At 38.9% G+C, this 10,000-nt stretch overlaps 1 protein-coding gene and 1 long non-coding RNA gene across 5 annotated transcripts in view; one reads left to right on the plus strand and one right to left on the minus strand.

The window, feature by feature from the left end:
- The window catches only part of LOC135090127 (uncharacterized), a 183,977-nt gene that overhangs the window by 152,120 nt on the left and 21,857 nt on the right, over positions 1 to 10,000 (plus strand). For all 3 annotated transcript variants that reach the window (XR_010261779.1, XR_010261778.1, XR_010261777.1), the window contains one exon: positions 2,595 to 2,696. This is a non-coding gene — a long non-coding RNA (uncharacterized LOC135090127). The remainder of the gene's footprint in view (positions 1 to 2,594; positions 2,697 to 10,000) is intronic.
- The window catches only part of LOC135090125 (hemicentin-1-like), a 303,061-nt gene that overhangs the window by 136,841 nt on the left and 156,220 nt on the right, over positions 1 to 10,000 (minus strand). For both annotated transcript variants that reach the window (XM_063986500.1, XM_063986501.1), the window contains exon 4: positions 289 to 366. In XM_063986500.1, the coding sequence (XP_063842570.1) occupies positions 289 to 366 (78 nt within the window). The remainder of the gene's footprint in view (positions 1 to 288; positions 367 to 10,000) is intronic.

Genomic DNA, 10,000 nt, shown 5'->3' on the forward strand with positions numbered 1-10,000 from the left:
GAACTTACGAGCGGTCAGTCTTTCTAGAAAAATCCCAATTCGAACCATGGAATTCTTTCATTGTTAGTCAGATGCGCCACTGCCTGAGCTACCGCCTTGCCACATGTTAGTACAGAGGCGGTCGTAAGTGTGTCCTGCTTCGTCGCCATGATAGATCGTAACCAGCTTAGTTTCGAAGGTTTCAACAAGGATGCGCAGTGCGGGGTGGCGACAAAGCAGGATAACATGGCTGCAACGTACGTAAATAGAAAAAAAAATTAAGTAAGATGAAGGGAGAAAGTGACTGACCTGCAGGCGTATGTCGGTGGTGAAGGTGTTCCCGTCCGTGGCCAGCACCTTCAGGTCCTCATGTCTGATCCACGACACCTGAGGGAGGAAGAAGGAGAGTGAAAACAGTGATCGTGTGTTCTCATCTGATATGTTTATGAACATTTACACTAACATCCTTTTTTTTTTTTTTTCATTTATTCATTATTGTTTTTGTTTTTTTTGGTGCTCATTTTTTTCCGATAACCACGTGCTACTTTTTAGACGCTTTTATTTTATTTATTTATTTATTTATTTTAATTTTTTTAATTGTAGAGAAAATAGAATATCGAATTTGCTCACCTGAAATTATTGCTACGTTACATATGTGTTTCTGTTTCATATTTTGTACATATTCTGTATTCCATTTCCCATTCCGTTTTTATTTACTTTCTGTACAAAAAAAAAAAAAAAGGATTTGCAGAAAGCGACATTTGACTGTTATTTCGTCTTTTCATTGTATTTACTATTAACCTTTTATCCATTTTCTATACGAAGCAAAAAAAAAAAAAAGATCTACAAAAGTGAAGTTCCATTATTATTTCGTCTCTTGAATTTATTCTCGCATCTCGGGGATTGACTTCCATTACTGGAAACTAAAAAAGAAGAAAAACAAAACAAAATAAAACAGAACAGACCCAAAAGAGAAGAGATTTCGGGAAAGAGAAAGTTAGGAGTTCTCCGGAAGGTGGGCTCAGAGAGAGAGAGAGAGAGAGAGAGAGAGAGAGAGAGAGAGAGAGAGAGAGAGAGAGAGAGAGAGAGAGAGAGAGAGAGAGTAAATGGAGATACTTAAAGGAGGAACAAGCAGGAGAGGCAGTATCAGTCAGGCTCAAGAGGTCGTGCAGTACTCCTGAGGGTGCGGGAGGCTGTCAGGAATTGCTTTCTCTGCGCGTCTTCGCAGAGAAAGAGAGAGAGAGAGAGAGAGAGAGAGAGAGAGAGAGAGAGAGAGAGAGAGAGAGAGAGATCGCATTGTATCGAGATGGTGTTGTTGTTGTTGATGTTGTAATAACTATAATAATAATGATCCTCCTCCTCCTCCTCCTCCTCCTCCTCCTCCTCCTCCTCCTCCTCCTCCTCCTCCTCCTCCTCCTCCTCCTCCTCCTCCTCCTCCTCCTCCCCTTCCATACTCTTCCCTCTCCTTATCATCATCATCATCATATTATTATTATTATTATTATTATATTGAAAGCGCTCGACTCCAGTGATATAAAGCATATTAGTTACTACATTTACCATTTTACTTTCTTTCTGGTGTTATAGGCCTAATGTTACTGCTTATTCTTAAGTCTGGATACCTATGGAAAGTGTAACTAATGCTGGTACGTATGAGCATTACCATTAACTTATGCTTGATGTATCGTGAGGGCTGAGAGTGTAACGTTACATTACGTCTGCTGTGGGGAACATTTGTGGCGGAGCATATTAAGCCATTATTAAATTATCTGTGATGTGTAGTGTCATTCACCAAAGTGGCAAAGGATCTCGAGGTTCTGATGGCCCTGAACTTCACACCGAGGAATAGCAGGGTTTGAATACTCGGTCAGAGCATACAATCTAACGCTGACTCCCTTAATTTTGCAAGGCGAGCATTTCATGGGAAGCAGCGGGAAATTGTTCATGTATTGCACGACTTGCCGGAGACTCAGGCTGTGTTTAATTAATGTTACATAGGATTTTTTTTTTTTTTTTTTGTGGGGGTGTTTGCATCTCTCTCTCTCTCTCTCTCTCTCTCTCTCTCTCTCTCTCTCTCTCTCTCTCTCTCTCTCTCTCTCTCTTAGTAGTAGTATTAGTAGTAGTAGTATCATAAAAACCATTTCTTAGCATCACGTTAGCCATTTAATGTCTGAGGCGCGTGAACTTTATATTGCTGCGTTATTTTATTGTGTACGTAATTATGATTTACCTTAATACTTTCCTCTCCATTTACTATTATGAGCACACACACACACACACACACACACACACACACACACACACACACACACACACACACACACACACACATTAAATAACAGCATCACATTTTTGCATTTCAGAAGCGTTTATGGCTGGAAATTAATAGACACACGAGAAATTGCCAGGCTCGTTAAATTTTCATTCGCGAAAAGAAGAAATGGCAACGGTAGCTTTCTTTTGTTTAGGGACTGGAGGTATTATTATTGTTATTATTATTGTTATTGTTTCGTTGTTGTTGTTGTTACTATTACTACTACTACTACTACTACTAATAATAATAATAATAATAATAATACTACTACTACTACTACTACTACCATGACTACCAACAGTGTTCCTGCACGTGGTGGAAGAGGGTGTTGCAATGTGGTGATGACACAGGCGCCGAGAGGAGGCTGAGGCAACACTAGGCTTCGAGTCCCCGGGGATTGTGTGTGAGTGTTGAGGTTTTGTCATTGTTGTGGTGATTGCATTGTTGTTGTTGTTGTTGTTGTTGTTGTTGTTGTTGTTGTTGTTAATTTTCCTAGTCTGTATTTTAAAGAAAGTGTATTCATGTAAAAAAAAGAATCATCATCATCATCATCATCATTATCATCATCACATCATTATCATTAATTTTTCATATGGCGTCACAACATTTTCACACTCACGTTCTGATTATGTATTTGCAAAGTTTAGGAAGGACGTGACGTTCGTGCATAATGGACGAACTGTGCTTTGGTACGTGTGTGTGTGTGTGTGTGTGTGTGTGTGTGTGTGTGTGTGTGTGTGTGTGTGTGTGTGTGTGTGTGTGTGTGTGCTTAGGTCAAACGTTTTCTATTCTGTCAAGGCATCGTTCAATATTACTTCCCTTGCATAACTGGATATTGATAACCAAACACTGAAACAATATCTACATTTCTCTCCCTCTCTCTCAGAATCCAAACACAAACTCAGCTTCATTTCTCATAGACGCTATACTATAAACGCTAATAACTTCCTAATTGCGTCATCAGGAGCCTTTCTTTACGAATATGCAAGCACAGGTGAGAGTTAGTCCCAATAGATTAAGGTAAGAAGTGCAGGTGAGGTGAGGGAGAGTGTTTACCTGGCGGTTCTGTAAGGCAAGTGAGTGTGTTTACCTTGTTGCTTTTCCTACCTGTTGTGATACAAGATTTACGTGAGGCTCGTGTTGCCCTGTATTCATGTGCATGTACCTTTTTATTCCAGCTGGTCATAGAGGGAGAGAGAGAGAGAGAGAGAGAGAGAGAGAGAGAGAGAGAGAGAGAGAGAGAGAGAGTATTAATAGAGCCAAGGTAAAGACATTTCCTCTCGCTATTTTACTTTCCAGTTTCCAGGGTTCAGGTAATTGCGCTGGAGAGGGATTTGATACATTGTGTGAATGTTCGGTTCGGAAGCAGACTTGGCGCAACAAAACGTCGACATTTATGCTCACGGGTTTTAGAATGCTGAATGTACGTTCCTTTTGCTGTGTTGAGGAAAGTGAAAGTAAATGGAAGGCAAAGTGATCTTAGCATGTCCTCTTGAAATCATTTAGTGAACGTAGATTTAAAGAATGAAATGCTCTTAGGAAATTTAAATGGGTTTGGTTTGCAGAATATTGTAGTTTTAGGTTTGGAAATGTTAAGTTGCAGATCATAAAATGTGAGTATGAAGTAGAAAGAGACTTGAATATTATAGTACGCGTTTTCAGAATTATTAATCGGCGACAACAAGAAATATGAGGACTGAAAGGCAAGGAAACAGCAATTTTCAGCATATTAGGTATAATGTGTTTCACATTTGGGTTATTGCAGGTCAGAGTTTATATCCCCAGGAGGAGAAATTAGTTCTTATTACTAATAAATACAGAAATGAAAAAAAAATGTTTATAAAATTAAAATTGTCTAAAAATTAAATACTGGATTTAGACGGTATCTTTTAGCGATGATTTTTTTTTTTTTTTATTTAGTATTCACACAAATTAGAAAATATTGAAGGAGAAAGAAATAACACCCTGATTACTAGTGACACTATGGCACTTATTATGTTAGACACCCTGCATGACTTTAATGATAAAAAATGAAGCTTTAGTTAATAGAAGAATATGGCTGTTCGGTCACTCGCTCATTCTGTCAGTGGCGTCTGGGAAACTTGTACACTGATCTGGCACCACATCATTTTATTTCCTTTGATTTGAACCTATATTGGTCAAGGAATTAAGGTAAAATTCTATTCCATGCATTTTATTTCGAGGCGACGAGCAACAATTGAGCAGTCTTCCCTGTACTATTCCTCATTCAGCTGTCAGTCTGCCTCCCAATACGTCTTTACGTTGCACCTTGCCTTTCGGCTGCTGATTGACACCTTCACCTGCCTGTCGCTTTGCTTCACCGATCAGTCAATAAACCTGCTTGCTTTGCCTGGTCTTGACGCATTCACCTGCCTGTCTTTCCTTTACCTGTCTATCAGTATACCTCCTTTCACTTCATGTTATTTACTCTATTATTTATTTATCCCTTTATTTATATGTTGTTGGAGGAGGTCTGGTCATGGCCAACAAAGAAGAAAAAAGATTGGAAAACGCCCACCGAAGGTACCAGTCCCCAAAGATTCCAGACAAAAGGTTTATCCAGAATTGTGAGAAGTGTTTTGAAAGAGTTCAAGTCATATGTAGAAGGCAATACAGAAGCAGGCAGAGTTACTGAGTTTAGCAGTAAAAGAGAGGAGATATTGAAATTACTGGTCAACTTTTGCGTTATGGTGGGGAACAGAATAAAAGTGAGAGGAAGTAAAGAGTCTTGCAGCGAGACAGGCACGCAGAGAACAAGATCAGAAGGGCAGTTAGCGTGAAAGTAGCGATAGAAGATGACAAGAGATGCAACACTGCGGGGAAGAGAGTGAGGCTGAAATCGGTGAGTTAGGAAAGGAGTTGATAAGACGAAATGGCTTAGATTCCATCCTGTTGAAGAGTGCAGTATGAGCGCGACCTTCCCATATACAAGAAATGTACTTCATACATGGACGGATAATGCCGCTGTACAAAGGTAGTAGTAGGGGTGGATGAGGGAGGTGACAAAAACTGCCGGAGACGACTCAGAACACCTAACGTCAAGAAGCTATTTTAGCATGAGACGAGTGTGATTATCCAGTCTAGATTATCGTACCTGCAACAGTCGATTCTTTCCCTTGATCTGTTACTTGACCTGTTCTTTCATTTACTGACTCCTTGCAAGTGTCTTTCTTTTCCGTTACCTACTTATTAATTCACCTGTTGTCTTTACCTTCTTCAGGTGTTAATTTACTCTCTTCATCTGTCGGTTTTTGCACACCTTCCTAACATCACAGCACATCTGCTTTATTTACCTGTTCGTTCCTTTTACTTAGAGCTTCACTGCCTGTCACTTCCACTCACCTGCTTACTAACACCTGCTGTTTTTACCTGCTCCATTAAACTAATTAATCACACTTTACTTTTTCCTTTCCCTGGCTTCCCTTACATCCAGCCACGCTTTACCGTCAGTAATACGCGTTTAATCAACTTATTCGCGACCTGTCTGTAAAAAATGAGATGAACCGTGCATTATCTCACTCTCCATAACGAACATCTGCTTTTCCTGCACGAACATTCCTGCCATTTAGTATATATTAATTTGAACTTATACCCCTACCAACCTATCGTAACCTAATCTGCCTATCCCAATCTAACTTAATCTAACCTATCATAACTTAAAACCTAACCTAACTTAATGTAACCTTATTTATAGTATTTAATTTTATCCTAATCTAACTTAACCTAACCTATCGAATCCTGTCCTATCCTATCCTAATTCAACTTAACCTATCCTAACTTAAACTAACCTAACCTAACCTAACCTATCTTAAACTAACCTAACCTAACATAACCTAACTTAACCTAACTTAATCTAACCTATCTCCTATTGTTTTTTCTCTCTATGTAGTCCTATTCATTCCTATCTGTGCCTCAATACTCAACATTGTCTCATCTCCACGTCTCTCTCTCTCTCTCTCTCTCTCTCTCTCTCTCTCTCTCTCTCTCTCTCTCTCTCTCTCTCTCTCTCTCTCTCTCTCTCTCTCTCTCTCTCTCTCTCTCTCGTTACAGACACTCTGGAAGTATATAATTTTTTACTCGTTTCTTACTCATAACTCATAAATATTCATCAAAACCCATGACGCAATTCATAATGGTGATAAGTTACGAGAGAGAGAGAGAGAGAGAGAGAGAGAGAGAGAGAGAGAGAGAGAGAGAGAGAGAGAGAGAGAGAGAGAGAGAGAGAGAGAGAATCTCCTGATACTGTACCATACTGCATTTCTTTCTCCTCCTCCTCCTCCTCCTCCTCCTCCTCCTCCTCCTCCTCTTCATCCTTGTCCTCACAGGCAGACTTGGAATATTAAACTCATCGCGCCTCGCTGCTTCTCTCCCCTTCGGCATTTCTCGTTCGCTCCGCTCCCTTGCTTACAGTATATCTGTTACAGTCAATACCTGAATCCAGACAATTTGTAAAGTGACTTATTTTTTCAGGCAATTTGTGAACTGCCTGGTTAGGTTAGGTTAGGTTAGGTTAGGTTAGGTTAGGTTAGGTTAGGTTAGGTTATAACCTAACCTAACCTAACCTAACCTAACCTAACCTAACCTAACCTAACCTAACCTAACCAGGCAGTTCACAAATTGCCTGAAAAAATAAGTCACTTTACAAATTGTCTGGATTCAGGTATTGACTGTAACATATCCACGCTGAAGTTTTATGCACACACACACACACACACACACACACACACACACACACACACACACACACACACACACACACACACACACACACACACACACACACACACACACACACACACACACACACACACACACAAGAGCAGGTTTGTTGGTGAGAGCAAGAGTCTATATTTCTACTATCCTCCTCCTCCTCCTCCTCCTCCTCCTCCTCCTCCTCCTCCTCCTCCTCCTCCTCCTCTTCCTCCTCTTCCTGGTACTAAGCTTCCTCCTCCTGCCACATCTGGGCGCTTTTCTCGTTTAAAGAAAAATCCTTATCATCTCTTCATGTCGTGGGAGTTCTTAGGAGGAGGAAGGAGTAGGAGGAGGAAGAGGAAGAGGACTAAGATAAAAGAAGAAGAAACTCTTGACTGGTCCTGAGAGAGAGAGATACATGTCATCTCATTCTGCTTTTTGCGTACCAAGTTCACATTGTTCAGTTTCTTGTATTCGCTGGCATTCTTCTTTTTTTTTTTAGTCGTTTTTTTTTCTCTCGTTCTGTTTGTTCTATTTATTTATTTATTTTGTGTGTGTGTGTGTGTGTGTGTGTGTGTGTGTGTGTGTGTGTGTGTGTGTGTGTGTGTAGGTGGAAGATGACATGATAGTTTTTGATGTTTTCTTACTTCCTTTTTTTTTCATTTGTTGTTTTTTTTGGTCTCCTTTTAACTTTTTAGATGTTTTTTTTTTTTTTATTTCAGATCACATATATTTCTAATTAGTGTTTTTTCTGTTTTTTTTCTTTCGTTTCTTTTGTGATGATTTTCCTGTACTTCCTCTTGTTGTTGTTTTTTTATATTTTTTTTATATTTTCTCTTCAGGTTTTTCATGTTTCGTCTTATTTTATGTTTTGTTCTTTGTTCCTTTTGTTCCTCCGGGTTAATATTGTTCTTCAGAGTCCACGTATACATTGCATATTTTTGTCATGTTCCTTCAGTTTATATCTTATTTGTTTATGTTTCTTTACTCCTTTTTCATATTCTTTTTTTCCATGGCAATACTTAACATTTTTCTCGTTTTCTTTTTTTTGTATTCTTTATCTCAGCTTTTTCCATTTTCCTGCTTCATCTTTCGTTCATTTTTCCCTATGTAATTTTTCCATTCCCGTTCTTTTTTACGTTCTTATTTTACGTGTTATTCACTTCTCACATTTTCCCAATATCAGTTTTATGCGTTTTCTTACTTCATGTTTCTGATTTACTCACATTCTCCATCTCATCTTTTTTATGTTTTTTTGTTACTCCATGTCTTTGTTTCCACGTTCTTTCTCTGTCTACTTTGCCACGCTCAGGGGAATGCTACGGTGAAAGTTTATGCATTTCTTTAAGATACTAATTTTAGATCTTCCTGCCACCGAGCGTCTCAGAAAAGAAGAGCAGAGTAACACGAGGAATATTTCACGATTACTGAAGAAGCCTGTACTCCTTATGCCTCTTCTTTAACCGTACACAGCAACGCATCGTCACCTTTACAAGCAAATGGGAAAATATTGTTACCTTAGTATATTTATTCCACTATCTTCTCTTCTTATACCTGCGTACATAGCAATACATCGCCTTTATAAACACTGCAATTATTTAAACCTTTCGGAAATTTGCGATGAGAAAATGTTGCCTTAGTTTATATGTCGCATTCTCTTCGTCTTCTCGAACCTCACAGCCTTTATAAATATGCTACAATTATTTCAGCTTTTAGGGAAACTGGGATGAAAAAGCTGTTATCTTGGTACATTTTCTCTGTCCTCTCCTCGTCTTGAATCTTCGTACACAGCAGCGCTCCGTCACCGCTTTCAGCAAATTGCAATTATTTCAACTTTTTTAAGCCGAGAAGAAAAATTGTTATATTCGTGCATTTACTGTGTTCTCTCCTCTTCATAAAACTTCGTACGCGGTAATGCATCACCTTTATAATCAAACTTTATGAATCATTATTTTAACTTTTGCGGAAGTCGAGATGGAAAAACATAAGACCATAAGAGCATAAGAAAATAAGAGAAACTGCATGAAGCCATCAGGCAAACCTGTCACCATGCTTTAGTTTTTTTCATTTTTAAAAGCGAAAAGTTCAGGTCAAATTTTAGATCACTCACTTCTGCACGTGACCAGCTAAAAATGAACATTGCATAAAACTACAGAAACATAGAAATTTGTCAAGAAAGATTGTAAGTGTAGTGGAAACAGACCTGCATTTCTACACTAAAGATAACTGTAAAGCAAACCAAAGAGTGACAGCCAGCACAAACCTAAAAAAAAATAAATAAAATAAAATAAAATAAAAAAGTAGTAATAATAATAAATAAATTGATAAAAAAATAAATAAATACAACAACTCTTTTATACATTTAATCCCAAACTCTCTCTCTCTCTCTCTCTCTCTCTCTCTCTCTCTCTCTCTCTCTCTCTCTCTCTCTCTCTCTCTCTCTCTCTCTCTCTCTCTCTCTCTCTCTCTCTCTCTCTCTCTCTCTCTCTCTCTCTCTCTCTTTAAACCTTAGCATTATATTCCCACCTCCCCTTCCAGTGTAATTTACCGAGCCACGTCCTGCCACAAAACTTAACCTGACAAGGCCAAGGACGGTCAGAATTTCCTTATTAATTATTCACAAGGCTCTGTATAAACTTTGGAGTATCAATAACATCAACAAACTTTCCAGGAGGGGGAGAAAGTTCACCATACATGTTTCTTTAAGTTTTAGAGGCCCACGATTTTCCCCTCAGTAATGTTTCCCTGTGGTTTGTTTCCCTTCCTTTCCTTCCTTCTCTTCCTTCCCTTCCCTCGCTCCAGTACATGCGTCAGGATTGCTCTAGAATCTGTCCCTTCCTTCTGTTCTATCCTCTCTCCTGTGTGTTTTGTTCATCTCTCCTCTTTCTTTCCCTCCTTTCTTCTTTACATTGTCTTTTTCTCCCTCCTTCCTTTCTTCCTTCTTTTCCTAATCCCATTCTTTCCTTTATTATTCATTCCATCCTTCCCTTCATA

Source organism: Scylla paramamosain, chromosome 34, assembly GCF_035594125.1.
Source record: "Scylla paramamosain isolate STU-SP2022 chromosome 34, ASM3559412v1, whole genome shotgun sequence".
In the NCBI taxonomy this organism is placed as follows: Eukaryota; Metazoa; Arthropoda; class Malacostraca; order Decapoda; family Portunidae; genus Scylla; species Scylla paramamosain.